This window comes from Procambarus clarkii, chromosome 4 (assembly GCF_040958095.1).
Source record: "Procambarus clarkii isolate CNS0578487 chromosome 4, FALCON_Pclarkii_2.0, whole genome shotgun sequence".
In the NCBI taxonomy this organism is placed as follows: domain Eukaryota; kingdom Metazoa; phylum Arthropoda; class Malacostraca; order Decapoda; family Cambaridae; genus Procambarus; species Procambarus clarkii.
This window is the reverse complement of record NC_091153.1, coordinates 43,217,972-43,244,936: the sequence shown is the minus strand read 5'-3', so window position 1 is coordinate 43,244,936 and position 26,965 is coordinate 43,217,972. Positions and strand designations below refer to the sequence as shown.

Below are 26,965 nucleotides of genomic sequence, written 5' to 3'. Positions count from 1 at the left end.
ACAATGCACGGGAAGAGAGTGGTGGCTCCCTCTGGTGGCTAGAGGGGGGGGAGAACAATGATGGGAAGCCGCCTCCTCTCCCCCCCTCCCCCCCTCCCCCTACTATGGTGGGAACCACCACAAGGTAACTACTTTATATGCCAATCTTATGGCTCCCTTGTGCTGGCCCAGTAGTCGTCGAGAAGAACTCCCAGAACCCCATCCAGCAGGTATCAAGCAAGCATTCACCTACGAAACCTGTGCATCTTTCCTCTTTCTTGACGACTTGTTTACAGGTATTGAATAGTTTAGTAGCTTCGCAACTTTACAATGCAAGGTTAGTATAGTTATTAACAACCTTGTAGTGCGTCGGAGGTTATCTTGAGATGATTTCGGGGCTTTTTAGTGTCCCCGCGGCCCGGTCCTCGACCAGGCCTGCACCCCCAGGAAGCAGCCTGTGACAGCTGACTAACACCCAGGTACCTATTTTACTGCTAGGTAACAGGGGCATCAGGATGAAACAAACTCTGCCCATTGTTTCTCGCCGGCGCCCGGGATCGAACCCGGGACCACAGGATCACAAGTCCAGTGTGCTGTCCGCTCGGCCGACCGGCTCCCTTAAGCTGTTTAATAAATGTAAATTAAGTAAAAAATCACTGTCAAAAACTACTAAGTAAAAAAAACCGAGGCCAAAAATTACAGACCGATAGCACTAACATCGCACATCATAAAAATCTTTGAGAGAGTGCTAAGAAGTAAGATCACAAAATACATGGAATCACAGCATCTCCATATCCCCGGTAAACATGGTTTCAGAACAGGGCGCTCTTGCCTGTCGCAGTTGCTGGACCACTATGATATGGCATTAGATGCTATGGAAGACAAACAAAACGCTGATGTAATTTACACAGATTTCGCAAAAGCTTTTGATAAATGTGACCATGGTGTTATTGGACATAAAATGCTTTCAAAAGGAATTACCGGAAAAATCCTCCGGTAAGGATTTAGGTAAAATCCTCCACCGGATCGGGGATCGATCCCCGTTGGAGACTGAAACAAATGGGCAGTTTTTTCACGCTGATGCCCCTGTTCACCTAATAGTAAATAGATACCTGGGAGTTAGACAGCTGCTCCGGGCTGCTTCCTGGGGATGTGTAACTAAAAAAGGAGGCCTGGTTGAGGACCGGGCCGCGGGGACGCTAAGCCCCGAAATCATCTCAAGATAACCTCAAGATAACGTATGTTGAGACACCTGTTTCTTTGAACATTTATTTTACGGTATTCGGATCATTTAGGACTTCATATTGACTTAATGAATGAATGTTCTCGACTCCAAGACATTCTTGTGAAGGTCTTGAGGGTGTGCCAAGAACTCGGGGTGAGGATCTTGGGCTCTTGGAGGTGCTTTGACGTGCCCGGAGCTGTGTCGAAGGTACCGGCCCGGAGGTGGGTAATTACCTTGGGCTCGAATGGCTGCCCGCTCCGGCCTGAGAGGTGACGCTGGCTACATGTCCCAGGGCTCGTCTGGCGCCTCCAGATGTTGCCAGCAATTAGCCGCATTTGTCAACGTCCTCCTCCCTCACCTTGTTGCTCTGCTCCATCCCTCCCATCCCTGGCTCCCTCCTATCCCTCCCTCCTATCCCTTCCTCCTATCCCTCCCTCATTACCCAGCTTCCTCCCTCCCAAGCCACACTAACCATCCCACAGGGAGACAACCTTCGCTGATAACCCGGACTGAGATCGCCAACAAACTCTCCAAAAGCCACCACCGGAAGACCTTGACTTGAGATATGCTGGAGTAGAAGAAATCTCTAACCCACTCACAATGATAACCCAGGTAGTCCATTTAAGCCACATTAACTCCCCCCCCCCCGCCCCCCCTCACCTAGTTTACCCAAGCCACTGCCCTTCACAAGCGAGGTGATTCGATGACATTGCTGTACGCTAAAATTGACCACAGAGTGCTGTCGGGGGGTTGGGGTAAGGGTCAGACGATTTCCAAACTTTTTGTACAGTCTGTGTGTCTAGCGGTATTGTGCTGGATATGCTAAGGTGCATGGAGCCCTGGCTGTCTGGGTTGGAATCCTTCAGGGGTGAGGAGTTTTCAGTTTATATATATATATATATATATATATATATATATATATATATATATATATATATATATATATATATACACACACACACACACACACACACACACACACACACACACACACACACACACACACACACACACACACACACACACACACACACACACACACACACACTGTCGTACCTAGTAGCCAGAACGCACTTCTCAGCCTACTATGCAAGGCCCGATTTGCCTAATAAGCCAAGTTTTCCTGAACTTAAAAATCTTGTGTTACGCTGCATTATAAAATAAACCAATACTATTTTAGTTAAAAATTTTGTAAGCGAATTAATGCTTTTGATTACACAAAGGAATAGTGTGTTCCACAGTTCTTAACTGTTGTTGTTGTTGTTGTTAAAGATTCGCTACCTGGAACAAAGTTCCAAGCAGCACGGGCTATGGTGAGCCCGTAGTGCCTTAGTTCTTAACTGGATGTTGATGAGAGTACTTTAATATTCAGTTAATATCCAACCGCCTCATTGCTTCTACTTATCAATTGTTCCACTTCTCTCTTTCTCTCGTCTCTCTTCACCCCTCCTATTCTGTCTACCTCCTTCTCTATCTAAACCCGTCTTCCGTCCTCTTCGCATCACCATCTCCGTCTAACTTGTCTGTCCCTGCGTCTCTGTTCGTCCTCTTTCATCTTTAGCTTTTTGAAGTTCTCCCCTAATTCTCGTCTTGTCTTTCATCGTAGCGTTTAGTCTCCCTCGTCATGTTTCCTTAAGTTTTCTCCTCCTCCTCCTCCTCTCATCATTTCATTTTCCGTCTCCCCGCTTCGTGCACTAATGTGTTATTATTTGTATTCTCTTTCTCTGTCTCTGTCTCTGTCTCTCTCTCCTCTCTCTCTCTCTCTCTCTCTCTCTCTCTCTCTCTCTCTCTCTCTCTCTCTCTCTGTCTCTCTCTCTGTCTCTGTCTCTGTCTCTGTCTCTCTCTCTGTCTCTCTCTCTGTCTCTCTCTCTCTGTCTCTCTCTCCTCTCTGTCTCTCTCTCTCTCTCTGTCTCTCTCTCTCTCTCTGTCTCTCTCTCTCTCTGTCTCTCTCTCTCTCTCTCTCTCTGTCTCTCTCTCTGTCTCTCTCTCTGTCTCTCTCTCTCTCTGTCTCTCTCTCTCTCTGTCTCTCTCTCTCTCTGTCTCTCTCTCTCTCTGTCTCTCTCTCTCTCTGTCTCTCTCTCTCTCTGTCTCTCTCTCTCTGTCTCTCTCTCTCTCTCTCTCTCTCTCTCTCTCTCTCTCTCTCTCTCTCTCTCTCTCTCTCTCTCTCTTTCTCTCTCTCTCTCTCCCCCCCTTCCTTCTTTCATTCTCCCCTCCCAGGGGAGGAGGAGGGTGGTCCAGTTGAAGTGTCAGAGGCCAACAGTGAACAACCAGCTGGGGTTCCACAGCACAGGAGGGTGCCAAGAGAACACACCACAGTTCTTTACATACACACAACCACCGACACTACTACAAAATACTCCAACACATGTGATTTTCCAGGATTTCCAGGAAGCCAATTGAGAGTTGCACAAGACCTGGATGGTCAAACTGTGAGGGTTGGTGGTGCTGGAATCTGATTACAGTCCTGGAACAGTGACTGGTGTACAGTGCAGCCCCCTTTCACTGTATATTTACCACTTGGTAAAAATTTAACTGTCACTGTCCGGGCCCTTTCCATGTTGACACTGTCGAGCCCCTTCCATGTTGTCAGCGTCCGGGCCCCTCCCATGTTGTCAGCGTAGGGGCCCCTTCCATGTTGTCACCTCGCATGTAACGCTACCCTCCAATCTTGTCCTTTTCTTCCTTCACCCTACAATCTGTCACTCGTCCACCACTCCTGCCTTGTCAGTCTGTCTGTCTCCTTCCCCTCTCTCTCCCCTCCTTTCCCCTACCCACTCTCCAACTAGCACGAGGATGTTTCCCCTCCTGTGGTGTGGTGTCTTGGCTTCTACCTTCCCCTTCGGCGTGAGGGGCCTTCCCTCCTGGTCTCCTCTTCCTCCTCAAGGATCCCAGTAACGTCTCTCTCCGTCCTGCCAAGCGTGGCATTAATTTCCCCCGAGGATTTAGGGTCAAGGAAGATGACAGGGCCGAAAATTGGGGTGATTTATCATAAGCTTAATGTTGGCGATTTTTTTTTTTTACTTTCTTCGAGGGCGGTGGTTTGAGGAAGCTGTTTGGGCAGTTTATTTGATTGGATTTTTTTTTTCCAATTTGGCCTCGTGGTATATTTTTTTGGGGGGCCAGGTGTTGTGTTGGGCTGTGATAAGACGGTGGGCAGTGTGGAGAGGGGGGGCTGCTGCTGCTGCTGCTGCTGCTGCTGCTGCTGCTACTGCTGCTGCTGCTGCTGCCTCTGCTGCCTCTGCCTCTGCTGCTGCTGCTGCCTCTGCTGCTACTGCTGCTGCTGCTGCTACTGCTGCTACTGCTGCTGCTGCTGCTACTGCTGCTGCTGCTGTTGCTACTGCTGCTGCTACTGCTGCTGCTACTGCTGCTGCTGCCTCTGCCTCTGCTGCTACTGCTGCTGCTGCTGCTACTGCTGCTGCTGCCTCTGCCTCTGCTGCTACTGCTGCTACTGCTGCTGCTACTGCTGCTGCTGCCTTTGCCGCTGCTGCTACTACTGCTGTTATTGCTTCTACTATTACTGCAACTACTGCTGTTGCTGTTGCTTCTGCTGCTACTACTGTTGCCTCTGCTGCTGTTATTAATTGCTCGTTTACTGTGATAGTCTTTCTGGGTACTGGCTGCTGTTATTGGTGCTGGCGTAGATAATTTGTCCATGCTGAAAATGGTGGTGAAAGTTCTCGTGGATTAGTTATAACACATTATAACTACCACTACATGAACACAAGTTCTGGTGGATTAGTTATAACACATTATAACTACCACTACATGAACACAACTACCGCCATCACCAACTAATACACTATCAAAATTGTAACTTTTGTTTTTTTTCTTGAATAATGTTATTTTCTGATTACTTGTTCTTCCAGAGGATAGAACATGGGGTATTCCTCCTTTACACTTTCGTATAGTCTTTACGTGTGACAGCTTAGTGAAGACACCTTGAAGGCTCCCGACTTTTTATCTCAAGCTGTGACACAGTTCCTTAAGTCGGCAGCCTTCGGGGACCTTAAAGATGTCTTACCCAAGGTACTTGCTTGATACCTGCTTGATGGGGTTCTGGGAGTTCTTCTACTCCCCAAGCCCGGCCCGAGGCCAGGCTTGACTTGTGAGAGTTTGGTCCACCAGGCTGTTGATTGGAGCGGCCCGAGGCCAGGCTTGACTTGTGAGAGTTTGGTCCACCAGGCTGTTGCTTGGAGCGGCCCGAGGCCAGGCTTGACTTGTGAGAGTTTGGTCCACCAGGCTGTTGCTTGGAGCGGCCCGAGGCCAGGCTTGACTTGTGAGAGTTTGGTCCACCAGGCTGTTGCTTGGAGCGGCCCGAGGCCAGGCTTGACTTGTGAGAGTTTGGTCCACCAGGCTGTTGCTTGGAGCGGCCCGAGGCCAGGCTTGACTTGTGAGAGTTTGGTCCACCAGGCTGTTGCTTGGAGCGGCCCGAGGCCAGGCTTGACTTGTGAGAGTTTGGTCCACCAGGCTGTTGCTTGGAGCGGCCCGAGGCCAGGCTTGACTTGTGAGAGTTTGGTCCACCAGGCTGTTGCTTGGAGCGGCCCGAGGCCCACATACCCTCTACAGCCCGGCTGATCCGGAACTTCTCTTAGAAAACAGTCCAGTTTTCTCTTGATGTCCATGGTTTTTCTATTTATTTCTAATATTTCTTATGCTCGCTGGGAGGACGTTGAACAACCGCGGACCTCTGATGTTTATACAGTGTTCTCTGATTGTACCTATGGCACCTTTGTTCTTCACTGGTTCTATTCTGCATTTTCTTCCATATCGTTCACTCCAGTACGTTGTTATTTTACTGTGTAGATTTGGGACCTGTCCCTCCAGTATTTTCCATGTGTATATTATTTGGTATCTCTCTCGTCTCCTTTCTGGAGAGTACATTTGGAGAGCTTTGACACGATCCCAATAATTTAGGTGTTTTATCTCGTCTATGCGTGCCGTATATGTTCTCTGTATTCCCTCTATTTCAGCAATCTCTCCTGCTCTGAAGGGGGAAGTGAGTACTGAGCAGTACTCAAGACGGGACAACACAAGTGACTTGAAGAGTACAACCATTGTGATGGGATCCCTGGATTTGAAAGTTCTCGTAATCCATCCTATCATTTTTCTGGCTGACGCAATATTTGCTTGGTTATGCTCCTTAAACGTTAGATCGTCGGACATCATTATTCCCAAATCCTTGACATGCTGTTTTTCTACTATGGGCAGATTCGATTGTGTTTTGTACCCTGTATTATGTTTCATATCCTCATTTTTGCCGTACCTGAGTACCTGAAATTTATCACTGTTAAACATCACGTTATGAGCGATGGTGATGGTTGCTTGTGCTAAATCCTCCAGTTGTTGCTGCAGGAGTCTGTTCTCACTGCCCATTGTTACTGCTTAACAGTTTGTGTGCCAAGTTGTACATTTTCTGATGCTCGTTTCTGCCAAACGCGTCCTCTCATTCTTTTATGTAATCAACAAATCCCTTAAAAAGGCCTTTATTGGTAACAAATTAAAGCACCCTAATATTGACGTTTCCTGTTCATCAGCCTCGATAGGTTAGGCGGGCTGCTTGGGTCCGTACGTTTCTGGAAAGGCAAAATAGTTGTAATTTTTACGGAGTGGCATTCTGTATTATGCTGCCGAAGAGGAATTAATGACACTGAATTACGTTCAGTCTCATCATTTATTGTTGCTAATTAATACCTTGATACCCCCGAGGATTTAGGGAAGACACCTTGAAGGTCTACCTTGATACCTTGATACCAAGGATACCAAGGATACCTTGATACAATTAATTTGTTTATGCTACCTGCTTCTTGTTCCAGCTTCATTCTGTTGCTGTTCCTTGCTCCTACTTCACCCTATTACTCATTCTGAGTAGTACAGCGCTGAGTGGACCGCACTCTAGACTCGTGGACCTAGGGAACAGGGTTCGATCCCAGCAGCCGGTGGAAAACCAATGGGCAAAGTTTCCTTCACCCTGATGGCCTTGTTACCTAGCAGTAAATAGGTACCTGGGAGTTAGACAGCTTCTACGGACTGCTTCCTGGTGTGTGTGTGTGAAAAAAATAAATAGTAGTTAGTAACAGTTGATTGGTTGACAGTTGAGAGGAAGGCTGAAAGAGCAGAGCTCAACCCCCGCAAGCACAACTAGGTGAATACCTTGCTGGGGTTCTGCCCTGGAAACACAAACCGAAACTGTCTTTATTTTCCGCTTGTTACAACTTGTAATAAAGTTGTCACATCTTGGCTTAACGTGTCTATGACGTATTAGAACGTTGTTACAACTTGCTATATTGGTTGTTATAACTGGTTAGGAGGTGTTAAAACTTGTTCGAACGTTGTACCAACGTCGTAGTTTCGGTGTGTGTTTGGTGGGCTGGGAGTACTTCTCCTGGCCAAGCCCGGTTCGAAACCAGGCTTGACTTCCTGTTGTTGTTGGAGCTTCACCCTGTCCTCACCCTTGACAGTTGCTACTGTTGTCGGACGCTGTTGTTGTTGTTGTTGCGTGTTTGTGAACAAGTACTCCACCCTGCGCTTGACGCTCCCTAACTCCCCATTACCGGTGATGCGAGCAAATTTTGTTGTCCTGTTTTTGTTAGATATGTCTCGAGTGTGTGCTTGAGAACACACTCGCGTGCACGCTACCCGCCGCTCCTAGATTGCTACCTGTATTACCTCACTCGTAAATTTGCATATTACTTTTTGTGTTTATATGTAATTACCCGACTATTATAGATTTTATCGTGGGCACAGGAGGAGCTACTTGTGTCCGGGGCAGACGCAGTGATGCTCACTTTGTTGGTGCTGTGCTGCGCAGCTAAGGAGATAAAATGTTGATAGAGATTGCAGGGGAGGGGAACCAGACATACACCCAGAGATTGCAGGGGAGGGGAACCAGACATACACCCAGAGATTGCAGGGGAGGGGAACCAGACATACACCCAGAGATTGCAGGGGAGGGGAACCAGACATACACCCAGAGATTGCAGGGGAGGGGAACCAGACATACACCCAGAGATTGCAGGGGAGGGGAACCAGACATACACCCAGAGATTGCAGGGGAGGGGAACCAGACATACACCCAGAGATTGCAGGGGGGGGGTGAGTCAGACATACACCCAGGGATTGCAGGGGGGGGGGGGTGAGTCAGACATACACCCAGGGATTGCAGGGGGGGGTGAGTCAGACATACACCCAGAGATTGCAGGGGGGTGAGTCAGACATACACCCAGAGATTGCAGGGGCAGGGGGGGGTGAGCCAGACATACACCCAGAGATTGCAGGGGGGTGAGTCAGACATACACCTAGAGATTGCAGGGGGGGTGAGGCAAACATACACCCAAACAGGACCCCCAATCCCCTCCCCCCCCCCCCCCCCTAGGACTCGTAACCTCTCAAGACAAGTGTGTGTGTGTGTGTGTGTGTTTGTATATATATTTTATTTCAAGACGAAAGGTGCCGTAGAACGGGTCAAGGTGTTCGTTCCTATCCTTTTAACACTGCTCCTGCTCCTCCTGCCCCCTCTTCCTCCTCCCTCCGCGACCGCTTCTTGCATAGTAAATAGCTCAAATAAAGAACTGTTCAAGATGTACAAACGAAGGTCTTAGTAAAGACCAAAGAGTAGCATCTCCAGCGTGTGCAGTACGTGTGTGAAGACTGGACCTCCGGCGCCAGCAAGAGTGACCCAGTAAGTGTATGTAATCATCCCATACACTTCATACGGAGTTGTATCTCCAGGTAGCCGTACACCGGTGGACTAATACACTAAAAACATTCATCAACTTGCAGTTAGTGTCGCGTTCTTAAAAGAATCCTCCGGTTTTTTTCACCGGTGGCTGGGCGCTGCCCGGAGATGACGGAATTGAGACCACTGTGGATGTCTTCTGCTTGATACCTGCTTGATGGGGTTCTGGGAGTTCTTCGTCCAGTCACGGTGCTTTAGGCTGTGAGCAGACATCCTTGTCACCGTGCCTGCCACCGTGCTTGTCGATCACCGTCTCCACTACCCATACCCCGGGGGAGAGGCCACCCTCCATCACCCTGGCTACCACCACCATCACCCTGGCTACCACCACCATCACCCTGGCTACCACCACCATCACCCTGGCTACCACCACCATCACCCTGGCTACCACCACCATCACCCTGGCTACCACCACCATCACCCTGGCTACCACCATCACTCCACCCACACTGCCCCATTTCCCTACACATTCTGTCAGCCGTGGCTGACCAGATTCTGTGTACTCTTGTAGTTAGCACAGGAGCACCTGCGTGTAGCAACAGTTTGGTGGTTCACAAGTTGCTCTTTCAAGTTAAGGGTTAACTCGCGCTCTGAGATGTGGCGACGTTAGAGGATTTGTGGCTGTGTTTGGATGAGTCGTGGTGTTAGTGGGTGAGGGAGAGTGAGGGAAGTGAGGAAGAGTGAGGGAAGTGAGGGAGGGAGGGAGGGAGGGAGGGGGAGAGTGAGGGAGAGTGAGGGAAGTGAGGAAGAGTGAGGGAAGTGAGGGATGGGAGGGAGGGAGGGATGGAAGGCGGGCAGAAAGAGATGGGACAAGGTAGGCAGTAGTGTGGTGGACCTGTCACACACCTGTCCTCGTGGCAATTATTACCTCTCTTTCCCCTCTCCCTTCTCTCTATCCCTTCCCACCATCTCTTAATTCTCTCTTTTTCTCCTCTAACTCTCTTTCCTTTTTACTCCTTTCTCTCTTAACATCTCTCTAGGTTATTTCACACACACACACACACACACACACACACACACACACACACACACACACACACACACACACACACACACACACACACACACACACACACACACAACACACACACACACACACACACACACGCACGCACGCGCACACACACACACACACACACACACACACACACACACACACACACACACACACACACACACACACACACACACACACACACACACACACACACACACGCACACACACACATACACACACACACACACATACGGGGGCCTCGTAGCCTGGTGGATAGCGCGCAGGACTCGTAATTCTGTGGCGCGGGTTCGATTCCCGCACAAGGCAGAAACAAATGGGCAAAGTTTCTTTCACCCTAAGTGCCCCTGTTACCTAGCAGTAAATAGGTACCTGGGAGTTAGTCAGCTGTCACGGGCTGCTTCCTGGGGTGTGCGTGTGTGTGGTGTGGGAAAAAAAAAGTAGTTAGTAAACAGTTGATTGACAGTTGAGAGGCGGGCCGAAAGAGCAAAGCTCAACCCCCGCAAAAACACAACTAGTAAACACACACACACACACACACACACACACACACACACACACACACACACACACACACACACACACACACACACACACACACACACACACACACACACACTCAGTGTGAGTGAGTGTGAGTACTCACACTCACTCACACACTCGCACTCGCACTCGCACACACACTTTAATGAGAACAGATACGCGGATTTTGGTGGTTGGTGGGAGTAATGTGCTGGTGTCGGGGGAGGGGGGGGGACACCAGCAAGACGTCCAGCGACCTTCCCCCAGACGTCGGAAGGTCGCCATTTGTCTCTCCGTCAGAAAATCCTCCAACTCCCTCCTCCTCGTCCTCCTCCTTCAGTCCCATCTCCTTTTCCTCTATACCCTTCTTCGTCTCTCGCTCCTGCCCATCTTCCTTCAGACTTGCCTTTCCTCTAGTTTCTCTCCTTCATCCTCCATCCTTCCTCACTCTCCTCATCCTACTACATCCCACTATCCTCCCCTTTTCCAGGGCTATATAGTCGTAATGGTTTGGCGTTTTCCCCTGATAGTTCTCCTCTTCCTCTTCCTCCTTCTCTTCTTCCTCCTTCTCCTTCTCTTCCTCCTCCTCCTCCTTCTTCTCCTCCCCTCTCTCTTCCTCTGCCTCCTCTCCGTGGATATGTCTGTGGGAGGTGGTAAGTATGATGGATGTCTGGATGTGGTCAAGCGGCTGGTGCAGAGACGGAGGGCCCCTGGGGACCTGGTGACGGAGGGCCCCCCGGGGGGGACTTGGTGACGGAGGGCCCCCCGGGGGACCTGGTGACGGAGGGCCCCCCCGGGGGGGACCTGGTGACGGAGAGCCCCCCGGGGGGGACCTGGTGACGGAGGGGCCCCCGGGGGGACCTGGTGACGGAGGGCCCCACAGGGGGACCTGGTGACGGAAGGCCCCACAGGGGGACCTGGTGACGGAAGGCCCCACAGGGGGGACCTGGTGACGGAGGGCCCCACAGGGGAATCTGGTGACGGAGGGCCCCTGGGGGGGACCTGGTGACGGAGGGCCCCTCGGGGGGGACCTGGTGACGGAGGGCCCCCCGGGGGGGACCTGGTGACGGAGGGCCCCTCGGGGGGGACCTGGTGACGGAGGGCCCCCCAGGGGGGGACCTGGTGACGGAGGGCCCCCCAGGGGGGGACCTGGTGACGGAGGGCCCCCGGGGGGGACCTGGTGACGGAGGGCCCCCCGGGGGGACCAGGTGACGGAGGGCCCCCGGGGGGGGGACCTAGTGACGGAGGGCCCCCCGGGGGGGGGGGGACCTGGTGACGGATGTAACATACAGATGGCAGATGTAAGAAAGAGAATAATGGGGAGTAAAGAGAACGAAGGAAGACTGACGGAACGAAGAAGCAGGAAAACACGGAAGATAAGATTAATGGAAGAATCCTGTTAAGATGACGAGCAGGGAAACATGAAAGGGAGTTAAGATGGCCGTGATAAACTGGAGGCACTAAAGATTGAGAACAAGAGAACAAAAGAACAGGGGAAGAGTTTGGACAAGTAAGAAGCAAAATAGACGATAGAGGAGCTAAAGGAAAAGAAAAGGAAGAGGAATGATGTGATAACGCGAGGAAAATCTTTGGTGGATGAGAAATGGATGTGACTTAAGAACATTGGTGGATGAGAAATGGATGTGACTTAAGAACATTGGTGGGTGAGAAATGGATGTGACTTAAGAACATTGGTGGATGAGAAATGGATGTGACTTAAGAACATTGGTGGATGAGAAATGGATGTGACTTAAGAACATTGGTGGGTGAGAAATGGATGTGACTTAAGAACATTGGTGGATGAGAAATGGATGTGACTTAAGAACATTGGTGGGTGAGAAATGGATGTGACTTAAGAACATTGGTGGATGAGAAATGGATGTGAGCTAAGAACATTGGTGGATGAGAAATGGATGTGAGCTAAGAACATTGGTGGATGAGAAATGGATGTGAGCTAAGAACATTGGTGGATGAGAAATGGATGTGAGCTAAGAACATTGGTGGATGAGAAATGGATGTGAGCTAAGAACATTGGTGGATGAGAAATGGATGTGAGCTAAGAACATTGGCTGTTGGTAAAACATTCAAAACAAAATGAGGAATTCAGAAAGTCGGCCTCCATGAAGAGGATAAAAAGAGGAAATAAATTATATGTCTGCGAATGGTTAAATAAGTGTATTGGGAGCAGGCCCTGGCGTGTGGTGTAGCTGCGTGGTGTGGGCGTGTAGTGTAGCTGCGTGGTGTGGGCGTGTGGTGTAGCTGCGGGGTGTGGGCGTGTGGTGTAGCTGCGGGGTGTGGGCGTGTGGTGTAGCTGCGGGGTGTGGGCGTGTGGTGTAGCTGCGGGGTGTGGGCGTGTGGTGTAGCTGCGGGGTGTGGGCGTGTGGTGTAGCTGCGGGGTGTGGGCGTGAGGTGTGGGCGTGTAGTGTAGCTGCGTGGTGTGGGCGTGTAGTGTAGCTGCGTGGTGTGGGCGTGTAGAGTAGCTGCGTGGTGTGGGCGTGTGGTGTAGCTGCGTGGTGTGGGCGTGTGATGTAGCTGCGTGGTGTAGCTGCGTGGTGTGGGCGTGTGATGTAGTTGCGTGGTGTGGGCGTGTGGTGTAGCTGCGTGGTGTGGGCGTGTGGTGTGGCTGCGTGGTGTGGGCGTGTGGTGTGGCTGCGTGGTGTGGGCGTGTGGTGTGGCTGCGTGGTGTGGGCGTGTGGTGTGGCTGCGTGGTGTGGGCGTGTGGTGTGGGCGTGTGGCGTGGCTGCGTGGTGTGGGCGTGTAGTGTGGCTGCGTGGTGTGGGCGTGTAGTGTGGCTGCGTGGTGTGGGCGTGTAGTGTGGCTGCGTGGTGTAGCTGCTTGGTGTGGGCGTGTGGTGTGGGCGTGGCTGCGTGGTGTGGGCGTGTAGTGTGGCTGCGTGGCGTGGGCGTGTGGTGTGGGCGGAGTCATGTGGGTGATCATTAAAATTGTGCAAATTGACTAGGCGGACATAAAAGCGTGGGTGGGTGGTTGTGGAGGCCGGTGGGCGGGCGTGGGTGGTTGTGGAGGCCGGTGGGCGGGCGTGGGTGGTTGTGGAGGCCGGTGGGCGGGCGTGGGTGGTTGTAGAGGTCGGTGGGCGGGCGTGGGTGGTTGTGGAGGTCGGTGGGCGGGCGTGGGTGGTTGTGGAGGCCGGTGGGCGGGCGTGGGTGGTTGTGGAGGTCGGTGGGCGGGCGTGGGTGGTTGTGGAGGCCGGTGGGCGGGCGTGGGTGGTTGTGGAGGCCGGTGGGCGGGCGTGGGTGGTTGTGGAGGCCGGTGGGCGGGCGTGGGTGGTTGTGGAGGTCGGTGGGCGGGCGTGGGTGGTTGTGGAGGCCGGTGGGCGGGCGTGGGTGGTTGTGGAGGCCGGTGGGTGGTTGTGGAGGCCGGTGGGCGGGCGTGGGTGGTAGTGGAGGCCGGTGGGCGGGCGTGGGTGGTTGTGGAGGCCGGTGGGCGGGCGTGGGTGGTTGTGGAGGCCGGTGGGGCGGGCGTGGGTGGTTGTGGAGGCCGGTGGGCGGGCGTGGGTGGTTGTGGAGGCCGGTGGGCGGGCGTGGGTGGTTGTGGAGGCCGGTGGGCGGGCGTGGGTGGTTGTGGAGGCCGGTGGGCGGGCGTGGGTGGTTGTGGAGGTCGGTGGGCGGGCGTGGGTGGTTGTGGAGGCCGGTGGGTGGTTGTGGAGGCCGGTGGGCGGGCGTGGGTGGTAGTGGAGGCCGGTGGGCGGGCGTGGGTGGTTGTGGAGGCCGGTGGGCGGGCGTGGGTGGTTGTGGAGGTCGGTGGGCGGGCGTGGGTGGTTGTGGAGGCCGGTGGGTGGTTGTGGAGGCCGGTGGGCGGGCGTGGGTGGTTGTGGAGGCCGGTGGGTGGTTGTGGAGGCCGGTGGGCGGGCGTGGGTGGTAGTGGAGGCCGGTGGGCGGGCGTGGGTGGTTGTGGAGGCCGGTGGGCGGGCGTGGGTGGTTGTGGAGGCCGGTGGGCGGGCGTGGGTGGTTGTGGAGGCCGGTGGGGAGGGCGTGGGTGGTTGTGGAGGCCGGTGGGGCGGGCGTGGGTGGTTGTGGAGGCCGGTGGGCGGGCGTGGGTGGTTGTGGAGGCCGGTGGGGCGGGCGTGGGTGGTTGTGGAGGCCGGTGGGGCGGGCGTGGGTGGTTGTGGAGGCCGGTGGGCGGGCGTGGGTGGTTGTGGAGGCCGGTGGGGCGGGCGTGGGTGGTTGTGGAGGCCGGTGGGGCGGGCGTGGGTGGTTGTGGAGGCCGGTGGGCGGGCGTGGGTGGTAGTGGAGGCCGGTGGGCGGGCGCCGGTAATCTTGGGAGTGCTATGCCATTGTGGCATAATAGTATCCGTGCGGCGGCAGCGTTCAATACCCCAGTGACGCGGCCCTCACTCACCTGACGAAGGGGGCGGAGGACGGGACGTTAAGGAGTATGATGAACGCCAAGGGAAAAGTGGGAGAAGGTAGAAGGAAATGTAAGGGGAATGTGGGAGAGGGAAGGGAAGGTTGAAGAAGGACGGGAAGGTGGGTTAGAGGGATCTGGAGGTAATTAGATTGGGAGGGACTAAGTCTCCATTTTTTTGCAATTTTGTAGACAAAATAATTAATAACTGGGAATGAAATCTTGCAAGATTTCTGTAGTAAGTGATTTCTATTTAGCAAGTTCAACGACCCCGTCTTCAGGGTAATTTTGGGTTGATGTCATTTTATTCATGTAATTATGTGTGATAATATCAAGTTAACACTGAAGTTGGCCAAGTAACTTTACACTTCTTTATGTCTCGTATCGTATGTGTAAATACGCGTGGTATTATTTGATCCTTGTTTGTAGGACTTCGTATGAATGGGGTTCTGGGAGTTCTTCTACTCCCCAAGCCCGGCCCGAGGCCAGGCTTGACTTGTGAGAGTTTGGTCCACCAGGCTGTTGCTTGGAGCGGCCCGAGGCCAGGCTTGACTTGTGAGAGTTTGGTCCACCAGGCTGTTGCTTGGAGCGGCCCGAGGCCAGGCTTGACTTGTGAGAGTTTGGTCCACCAGGCTGTTGCTTGGAGCGGCCCGAGGCCAGGCTTGACTTGTGAGAGTTTGGTCCACCAGGCTGTTGCTTGGAGCGGCCCGAGGCCAGGCTTGACTTGTGAGAGTTTGGTCCACCAGGCTGTTGCTTGGAGCGGCCCGAGGCCAGGCTTGACTTGTGAGAGTTTGGTCCACCAGGCTGTTGCTTGGAGCGGCCCGAGGCCAGGCTTGACTTGTGAGAGTTTGGTCCACCAGGCTGTTGCTTGGAGCGGCCCGAGGCCAGGCTTGACTTGTGAGAGTTAGGTCCACCAGGCTGTTGCTTGGAGCGGCCCGAGGCCAGGCTTGACTTGTGAGAGTTAGGTCCACCAGGCTGTTGCTTGGAGCGGCCCGCAGGCCCACATACCCACCACAGCCCGGTTGGTCCGGCACTCCTTGAAGAAAACAATCTAATTTTCTCTTGAAGATGTCCACGGTTGTTCCGGCAATATTTCTTATGCTCGCTGGGAGGACGTTGAACAACCGCGGACCTCTGATGTTTATACAGTGTTCTCTGATTGTGCCTATAGCACCTCTGCTCTTCACTGGTTCTATTCTGCATTTTCTTTCATATCGTTCACTCCAGTACGTTGTTATTTTACTGTGTAGATTTGGAACCTAACCCTCCAGTATTTTCCACGTGTATATTATTTGGTATCTCTCTCGTGTCCTTTCTATTGAGTACATTTGTCGAGCTTTGAGACGATCGCAGTAATTTAGGTTCAAGATTATGACTATGTATGCCGTATGAATAAGAACCTTAAAGGGAAGACAGTCCGGAAGACGATGACTCAAGTCACATACAAAGAAGACTCGAGATACAAAGAAGCTGAAGAGAAACTTACCTATAACAAGGGCAAATAGTTTGTATAATAACTCATGATTCCATAGCCAATACCAAGATGCTGAAACGCAGGGCATAATTCTGTGAAGGCCGGGTCCAAGGTCTGAAGTTCGATCGTGAAGTTTCAATTTGGTGAGTACACACACAGAGGCAAACTTGGAGGCAGACGAGGGTAGGGTCAGGGGAGGTGTTGGGTGGGTGGGGGTGTCCCCCCACATGGTCAATATGAGGGTGGACGTGACCCCAGCCACACTCTGGGGACCCCAGCCACACTCTGGGGGACCCCCAGCCACACTCTGGGGGACCCCCAGCCACACTCTGGGGGACCCCAGCCACATTCTGGGGACCAACTGCTCACGCATTTCCAACCACCACACCACCCCACCCCACCCATTCACCCCTTCATTCCTTTCTATCCCTCTCCATCCCTTAAGCTCTTCACATGCCAAACCCCTTCCTTCTTATTCATATTCATCCTCTTTCTCTGCTTCTTCCTCCTTCTTAATCCTCCAGTTTCAAGTGTAGATATGATAGAGCCCAGTAGGCTCAGGAACCTGTACACCAGTTGATTGACGGTTGAGAGGCGGGACCAAAGAGCCAGAGCTCAACCCTCCGACAAGCACAACTAGGTGAGTATATATATTCGATTACTACAGTCTCGCCACTGTGAATTCAGCTTTAGAAACGAGGCGGTTTGTGCTGATGTTGTACGGGATCACCATAGCCCGTGCTACTTTGAACTTTTTGTTCCAGGTAGCGAATCTTAAACAACAACAACATGTGCTGAAGCCAAGGTGGCCACACATGTAATGGAGTGATTGCTGGCATTACAACCCATTACTCCAGATCAGTGAACCCTACACACATGGTTAACAGCCATAAGTCGGGGTGCGAAGTGTGTTTAACCTATAACCTAACCTATAACGTCTGTAATACGAGCTTCTAACATATATTTCTGCTTATTTTAATGAGTTTGTACATGTCTTGTAAACACTGTCACCTCTCGGGGATATTTGTACCAGAGTTACCACTTTAGTGTGTACTCACCCATTTGTACTCACCTATTTGTACTTGGGGGGGTACTCACCTAATTGCCGTGACCTAATTGGGCTTGCGGGGGTTGAGCTCTGGCCCTTTGGTCCCGCCTCTCAACTATCAATCAACTGGTGTACAGGTTCCTGAGCCTACTGGGCTCTATCATATCTACACTTGAAACTGTGCATGGAGTCAGCCTCCACCACATCACTGCCTAATTAATGCATGCCATCTGTTAACTACTCTGACACTAAAAAAGTTCTTTCTAACGTAACTTTTGTGTGTGTTTACTAGTTGTGTTTTTGCGGGGGTTGAGCTTTGCTCTTTCGGCCCGCCTCTCAACTGTCAATCAACTGTTTACTAACTACTTTTTTTTTTTTTTTTTTTTTTTTTTCTCCACACCACACACACACACACACACCCCAGGAAGCAGCCCGTGACAGCTGACTAACTCCCAGGTACCTATTTACTGCTAGGTAACAGGGGCATTCAGGGTGAAAGAAACTTTGCCCAGTTGTTTCTGCCTCGTGCGGGAATCGAACCCGCGCCACAGAATTACGAATCCTGCGCGCTATCCACCAGGCTACGAGGCCCCCCTGTGTGTGTGTGTGTGTGTGTGTGTGTGTGTGTGTGTGTGTGTGTGTGTGTGTGTGTGTGTGTGTGTGTGTGTGTGTGTGTGTGTGTGTGTGTAAGAATCTACGTTTAAACAAAGGTAAGTGAATTCATTATGGTACATACATGCAAAGAATAGGATCCACAATAACCATCTTCAGAAACCTTTCCTGAAGGCTAAACATCACGAAAGCGCTTTAAGGCTAATGTTTCCTGGTTTCTAGAGAGGTTTTCTGCGTGTCTGTGAGCTACGCAAAATGTTCTGCATACGATGACCGGAACGGAACAAAAGTGGACATCTTCAAGAATAAACGGGATCGCTTTCTTCAAGGAGTGCCGGACCAACCGGGCTGTGGTGGATTTTTTTTTTTTTTTTTTTTTTTTTATTATTATTTTCTACCACAGACGTGGCCACAAATTTACAATGCTAACCAGCATATATACATTTTCTTCTGTCCTCCATGGACAGGGTTAGAGAAGTGTTAAACATATAGTTCAAGGGTTTATTGAACACTCAACCACAGAAGGTGATTCGGTGCTTTTAAAATACTAAGCTAACCTACATACGTAAATACATAGATACACAGATTTACGTATGCCCTACATAAAGTGTTTGATGTGTCTTTTACATAGTGTCATTAATGTACATTCACAAAGGTGAAATGTAATTCTGATCAGCTTCCATATATACTTTATACCCATACATATACATACACACACACATATACATACATATATACACACACATGCATTCACATACATTCTAGGCGGGACCAAAGAGCCAGAGCTCAACCCCCGCAAACACAACTAGGTGAGTACATCTGTCTCATGTGGTGGATATGTGGGCCTGCGGGTCGCTCCAAGCAACAGCCTGGTGGACCAAACTCTCACAAGGCAAGTCTGGCCCCTTGCCGGGCTTGGGGAGTAGAAGAACTCCCAGAAACTTGTATATCTTTTTTCATGGTGAGGGGATTTCTTTAATTACGAACACTGGTGGTGTGTCGAGTGCGTATTGGATCGAAGTTACATGCATCGTTCGATTAGTTAATATCACTCGCTATGTTGGCAGACTGCTTCTGTTTAGAGCCTTGGCCGCCCTTGACCTGTGGTAGTCCCGATACTTCCCCGCCTTCCCTAGACCTCCCCGCCTTCCCTAGACCTCCCCGCCTTCCCTAGACCTCCCCGCCTTCCCTAGACCTCCCCGCCTTCCCTAGACCTCCCCGCCTTCCCTAGACCTCCCCGCCTTCCCTAGACCTCCCCGCCTTCCCTAGACCTCGCCGCCTTCCCTAGACCTCCCCGCCTTCCCTAGACCTCCCCGCCTTCCCTAGACCTCGCCGCCTTCCCTAGACCTCCCCGCCTTCCCTAGACCTCCCCGCCTTCCCTAGACCTCCCCGCCTTCCCTAGACCTCTTAGCCGTGGCCAGGTGGGTAAAGCTGTCGCTGATAGACAAGTGGTGCAGGCTACAGGTTGGCGGTCAGCGGCCGGGAGCAGGCCGCGGGCTACCGCAAACCTGCAATTAGTGAAAATTAGATTAGCTGGTTGTGGCCGTGGTAAAACTAACATGGCCTCTGCTTGACTTGTGTTTGTCCACCCCGGGCTTGTGAAGTACTAGCCGGCCAGCAGTGTTGGCCCTCAGTGTCAGAGTCCTCCCGGTGCCGCTGTGGAGCGTGGCCGAGGGCCAGGTGAGAGTAGGGGGGAGGGGACAAGTCGGCCGAGGGCCAGGTGAGAGTAGGGAGGACAGGTCGGCCGAGGGACATGGCAGGGTTCTCAGTGTAGAGGTTGAGAAGGGTTGTAAGGTAAGCGAACCTCTTCCATTACCCGTCATGTGTGACCTGGCCTGGGCACCTTGCCTCTCCCTCCTCCTTGGGGCAGAATAATGTGTGCATCTTCATGAATGATTATCACGCGTCGTAAGGTCAGGATTTTATGTAAATCTCATTAAAATAATGGGACAATTGTATGACAAAACTGAGGAGTGGGTTGAGGAGGTGGGTGCTGGCGTCTTGGGGGCCCACAAGGACGCGACGTAGTTAAGACGCTGAGTCCTTCTTTGCCTCACAACCACCAATTATCGTAAGCAATAACGCTCAAGTTTGTTTATTTATATTGGGCGCATTTTCCCTTCTCTGGGTTGGCGTTCTCATCAGCCTTATTGCCTCCCCGCCCAAGGGCTAATCACCTTGAGTCATGGCCTTGTGGGTTACGTGAAATGAGGATGTTAATGAATTGTAAAAAGAAGCAAATGTATAATTTACATGCTTAAAAGATATCTTAGCATAACCGCGGCCTATGTTGCCTGCCATCGTGGAGTAGAAGGCCAGATTTACCAAGTGGAGAGAGAGAGAAGTCCTGCTTCACCTGCTGTTGCTCGGGTAGGGTTGGAGGGGGAACCCACAGGGGTAGTTACGGGGGATGTGGTGAGTACCCAACCCACTTCAACTATCCCCCCCCCCCCCTCCTTCTATTGGCCAGGGCATTGGCTCTCCAGGAGGGAATGGGTTTATTAGGAAGGTGATTGGTCTCTCAGGGTGGGGAAATTGGCTTTATCATGTGGGGAAGAAGGGGGGGGGATTGTATTGTTTCAGGAATACTGTATTCTGACGGTAAAGTAATTAGCTAGGGAAGGGTCCCGAGTCTGGGGGAGAGAACAGTGCGAGGTAATTAGCTTGTACTGGAGAGGAGAGAAGGCTTGGGGTTGGCTCTGCAGGGGGAGTGGGCTGCGGGTTGGGGTTGTTTGTTGTTAAAGATTCGCTACCCGGGACAAAAAGTTCCAAGTAGCACGGGCTATGGCGAGCCCGTATTTAACTTTGGTTGGGGTGGTGGTTTTGAGTCGATAGGGAGTTGCAGGTGTTGGTGGGCAGCAGCTGTCATTGTGGAAGGCAGCCCACCAGCATGGAGGGCAGCGGCAGGTCTCGCGGCGGGGAGGGGGGGGGGAAGGTGGACCACCTCCTCTCTCTTCGCGGGGGTACTCGTTACTCGCGTGGACGCTTCCTTCTCTCCATCTTCCCACGAGGGATTTCCTTTTTTTTTTTTTTTATTAACATATTAGGTACATCTGCATTAGTGCAGCTACCCTAGACTATATGAAGTGGAGTACAGTGTGTCAAAAAAAAAAACTAACTAGGTGATGCTATAAAATCCCCATCACACAGGATGGTTAGTCATACAGAGGCATGTGATTAGCGGTCTGCACTGGCAGACTCCGGATGCATTTTGAGGATATCAACAACACAAGATTGAATAAGGTAGCAGTGGTAATACAAGTCCCCATCTCGCAGGATGGTTAGTCATACAGAGTCATGTGTTTAATAGCCTGCACTGGCAAATTTTGGGTATACTGTGAGGATATCTTCAAGAATACGAGAGTGAATAAAGTAATTGCAAAGCTCCAGGTACCTCATGCCAACTGGTCTGAAAGGTCTAATAATTGGGCATTCAGTGATGTAGTGCGGGAGATCATGCCGTAGTTCCTGCTCACAGAGTTTGCAACTGGAGTGCTCAGGATTGGGAGACCCGTCACCTGCAGCCACCTGCCACAGGTAACGGTAACCCAACCTGATCCTTGCAACCACTGTGTCGCACAGTCTAGTGGACGTTTTGTGCTGTCCATAGATGTAGGTTTCAGATCTGAACAAATCATAGCTTTTTATACTAGTACTTTCAGGTCGTTGGGAGTCAGTAAGTTCTTTCCTATCAGATCTGAATGTTTGGACCAATACAGTTTTGACAGCAGAGATAGGGATACCTAGATCTAATTCAACTTCAAACTTGTTACACGCTAATTTGGCTGCAATGTCTGTCTCATTATGATGGGTTATATTTATGTGTGAAGGTATCCATACAAAGGAAATTCGAGACCCTTTACTCTGTGCATCAATTAGGTCATTTATAATTGGGAGTATGAGGTTCTTGCTGTCGATCTTCCAAGAGAAGTTTTCGATTGCTTGAAGAGCAGACTTTGAATCGCAGAATATTATTCCTCCTCCAATATTTTTTAATGTGCTGGTTGCTAAATGTAATGCTGCTAGTTCTGCTTGTGTGGAGGTCAGCCAGTTGTTTAGCCTGACACTGACAGACTTTGTGCAAATATTATTTCTATAGAACCTACATGCCGCTGCAGTCCGTCCAGTAGAAGACTGGACTGAGCCGTCGGTGTAGACACAGTGCTCGTGAGATCTTAGACTCTCGATGGAGGAGGCAATTGTTTCAAGAGTGACAGCTTTGAGTAGAGCAAGATTCTCATTATCTTTCTTGGTGACAGGTGTGTATGATACTTGAATGGTGGGGTACAGATAAAGAGGAATATCAGAGACTGGTAGATTGCACTTAAAAGGAATGTTAAGTTTAATGAGATTGTAAGCATTGTTTCTCAGCCAATTATCATAAAAGGAGTGAGTTGGTATGTCGGCACCAGTCAAAAGGGTGTTAACAGCACTAAATAATTTGTCTCTGAGCAATGTAGGAGATGTAGGATCTCTCATGACTTTAAGACAGAAGGTAGTGTTAACTTGCATTATTCTCTCTAGTATGGTTGGAAACTTCAGTTCTTCCCTCATGTTGATGATTCTTGTGCATCTTGGGGCACCAAGAATTATCCTCATGGCCTCGTTCTGTATTACTTCAAGTTTGTCCAACACAGAGGAGGGGAAATTAATTAAGTGCAGAGCATTATAATCAACTCACCAGCGAATGACTTCCTCTCTCTCCGGGAGCACAACCCCCTACCCCATAGGGAGTCACCACTCTCACGGTCATTCTGATCCTGGTTGACCGCCTGATCAATAAGACTATTGGTGATCGCCGCACGCACTCCGACGTAAGAACCACCTTTCGCAGTTGATCAGGTCCCCTAAATAGGTGTGTTATCAAGCTTCCTGTTTAACGCAGGTCAGACCCGGTAGCAGAAGCAAAATAACCCTCGAAATCATTTACAGGTAAATACTCAGAAAATCAGTTCAACGGCAATTAAATTTTACAATCCAGGTGGTGATTACATATTAATTAGTGGATTATGTTCCAAATTATATAAGGGGCTAAGCTCTGGGGCCAGATTCACGAAGCAGTTACGCAAGCACTTACGAACGTGTACACCTTTCCTCAATCTTTGACGGCTTTGGTTACATTTATTAAACAGTTTACAAGCATGAAAACTTGCCAATCAACTGTTGTTATTGTTATTAACAGCCTCCTGGTGCTTCGGAGCTCATTAACTGTTTAATAATTGTAAACAAAGCCGCCAAAGATTGAGAAAAGATGGACAGGTTCGTAAATGCTTGCGTAACTGCTTCGTGAATTTGGCCCCTGGTGTGATACACTTTGAGATGTTCCGTTTGGGTAGTACGGTTGTCACAGGTGGATCACCATTCCACCTGAGTGTCTATGCCCCATACCCACCCACTCACGACCCACTTCCCACCCACTACCCCCCTATCCTTCTCCACCCATACGAGGGACATCCGCTTTGGCTGTTGACCAGAAGATGAAGAGACGAAGACGTTTTGGTCCGTCCTGGACCATTTTCAAGTCGATTGTCTCGAAGACCACTGTGCTACAGGATCCACGTATATATAATATGTTGCTTTCTAAGCCCCAAGAAAGGCCCCTGTGTGTGACCTAGAGAGAGAGGAGAGTGTTGGGGTGGAGAGCAGAGCTCGCCCGCACATCAAGGGGACCAAGATGAATATCAGGGTCTCTGCTTGTACCTGTCGCATTGTGGAGCTCTTACCGCCGTAGTCTCTCCCAGCGACCACTCTGACGACCCACGACCACCACCACCAGCCGACCCACGACCACCGCCAGCCTCCCCACGACCACTACCACCAGCCTCCCTACGACCACTACCACCAGCCTCCCTACGACCACTACCACCAGCCTCCCCACGACCACCACCAGCCTCCCCACGACCACCACTACCCAGCCTCCCCACGACCACCACCACCACCCAGCCTCCCCACGACCACCACCACCACCAGCCTCCCCACGACCACCCCCACCACCAGCCTCCCCACGACCACCAGCCTCCCCACGACCACTACCACCAGCCTCCCCACGACCACCACCACCACCAGCCTCCCCACGACCACCACCACCACCAGCCTCCCCACGACCACCACCACCAGCCTCCCCACGACCACTACCACCAGCCTCCCCACGACCACCACCACCACCAGCCTCCCCACGACCACCACCACCAGCCTCCCCACGACCACCACCACCACCAGCCTCCCCACGACCACCACCACCACCAGCCTCCCCACGACCACCACCAGCCTCCCCACGACCACCACCACCACCAGCCTCCCCACGACCACCACCACCACCACCAGCCTCCCCACGACCACCACCACCAGCCTCCCCACGACCACCACCACCACCAGCCTCCCCACGACCACCACCACCACCAGCCTCCCCACGACCACCACCACCACCAGCCTCCCCACGACCACCACCACCAGCCTCCCCACGACCACCACCACCACCCAGCCTCCCCACGACGACCACCACCAGCCTCCCCACGACCACCACCACCACCATCCTCCCCACGACCACCACCACCACCAGCCTCCCCACGACCACCACCACCACCATCCTCCCCACGACCACCACCACCACCATCCTCCCCACGACCACCACCACCACCAGCCTCCCCACGACCACCACCACCACCCAGCCTCCCCACGACCACCACCACCACCACCAGCCTCCCCACGACCACCACCACCACCAGCCTCCCTGTGGGAACCGACCTGTGAGATTTATATTTATTTAATTTATATGAATTTATATTTACGTTAATTTATATACTTCGATAGCAATTTGTATAATAATGAGTGGACTGTATTTCTGCAATAATCTTATAATCTCACAAATCGATCCTCTACACATTAGGGGGGTTTATATTTATATGTATGCAGCCAATCAAACTACAGTAACTACATACATTGAAAAGGTTCCTTCTCTTATAGTACAGCAGGTTAGTCCACCAGGTATAACTAGAGTGTAGACACCAAATTATCCTCTTTGAGGTAGCTTCTATCACCCAGTAACTGGTGCACATAATCTTGCATCCTCGTCTTGACCTGTCAAAAGTGCGCTAGCTGTGAAGCCAGAATCCTATATATGACAAGTATATCAGAGAAAACAGTACATGGAACATGAAGACCTGGCTTAATTACCTTTAGTTTGAGGCTTCCATGTGATCTAACCGGGTCACCCTATATAATGACATTAATGGCCACTAATGATAAATAATGGGTTTCGGAAAGAACACTTAACTTGATTTGTTGACAGCGTGTTGACAGATGGTACACCTTTGGTATCCATAACACTACGTCCAAGTAAAATTAACAGGAGCCGAATTTGCTCCCGTGTGAGCCTCTGGTCTCGTATAACAACGGCTGCCCTCCTTCCCCACTGACGCCTGGCCTACTTTGTCCAGATTTCAGAAAGTGATAGAAGGGTCACATTTACTCTACTTTAATATTGATAATTAAGTTAATTTATATAAGATGTTTTTATGATGGTAAAGTCCAAAGACTAATGTATTTAAGAATAATTCCCACCATAATAGGTGGTGAATTATAATAGTATGTGGTGATGATATCCCGTTTTCTTTAGACGGTAATTCCACTACAAGTTACGTTTTCTATGGTTAACTTGTTTATTCAACACAGCTATTATCTGTATGATTATTAAATGGTGTCGGATTTTCCGACACTCCCCACGACCACCACCACCACCACCAGCCTCCTCACGACCACCACCACCACCAGCCTCCCCACGACCACCACCACCAGCCTCCCCACGACCACCACCACCAGCCTCCCCACGACCACCACCACCAGCCTCCCCACGACCACCACCACCACCAGCCTCCCCACGACCACCACCACCACCAGCCTCCCCACGACCACCACCACCAGCCTCCCCACGACCACCACCACCACCAGCCTCCCCACGACCACCACCACCACCAGCCTCCCCACGACCACCACCACCAGCCTCCCCACGACCACCACCACCAGCCTCCCCACGACCACCACCACCACCAGCCTCCCCACGACCACCACCACCACCAGCCTCCCCACGACCACCACCACCACCAGCCTCCCCACGACCACCACCACCACCAGCCTCCCCACGACCACGACCACCACCAGCCTCCCCACGACCACCACCACCAGCAGCCTCCCCACGACCACCACCACCAGCCTCCCCACGACCACCACCACCACCCAGCCTCCCCACGACCACCACCACCACCAGCCTCCCCACGACCACCACCACCAGCCTCCCCACGACCACCACCACCACCAGCCTCCCAACGACCACCACCACCACCAGCCTCCCCACGACCACCACCACCACCAGCCTCCCCACGACCACCACCACCAGCCTCCCCACGACCACCACCACCACCCAGCCTCCCCACGACCACCACCACCACCAGCCTCCCCACGACCACCACCACCACCAGCCTCCCCACGACCACCACCACCACCAGCCTCCCCACGACCACCACCACCACCAGCCTCCCCACGACCACCACCACCACCAGCCTCCCCACGACCACCCCCACCACCAGCCTCCCCACGACCACCACCACCACCAGCCTCCCCACGACCACCACCACCACCAGCCTCCCCACGACCACCACCACCACCCAGCCTCCCCACGACGACCACCACCAGCCTCCCCACGACCACCACCACCACCATCCTCCCCACGACCACCACCACCACCAGCCTCCCCACGACCACCACCACCAGCCTCCCCACGACCACCACCACCACCAGCCTCCCCACGACCACCACCACCACCATCCTCCCCACGACCACCACCACCACCAGCCTCCCCACGACCACCACCACCACCCAGCCTCCCCACGACCACCACCACCACCACCAGCCTTCCCACGACCACCACCACCACCAGCCTCCCCACGACCACCACCACCAGCCTCCCCACGACCACCACCACCACCACCACCCAGCCT

The 26,965-nt window shown here is 52.1% G+C and overlaps 1 protein-coding gene across 1 annotated transcript in view; it reads right to left on the bottom strand.

Moving 5' to 3' along the window:
* Positions 1 to 26,965, bottom strand: part of LOC123750712 (mucin-2-like) — an 86,137-nt gene that overhangs the window by 6,526 nt on the left and 52,646 nt on the right. Inside the window, exon 3 of the mRNA XM_069336193.1 lies at positions 10,942 to 11,117. Within this exon, the coding sequence (XP_069192294.1) occupies positions 10,942 to 11,117 (176 nt within the window). The remainder of the gene's footprint in view (positions 1 to 10,941; positions 11,118 to 26,965) is intronic.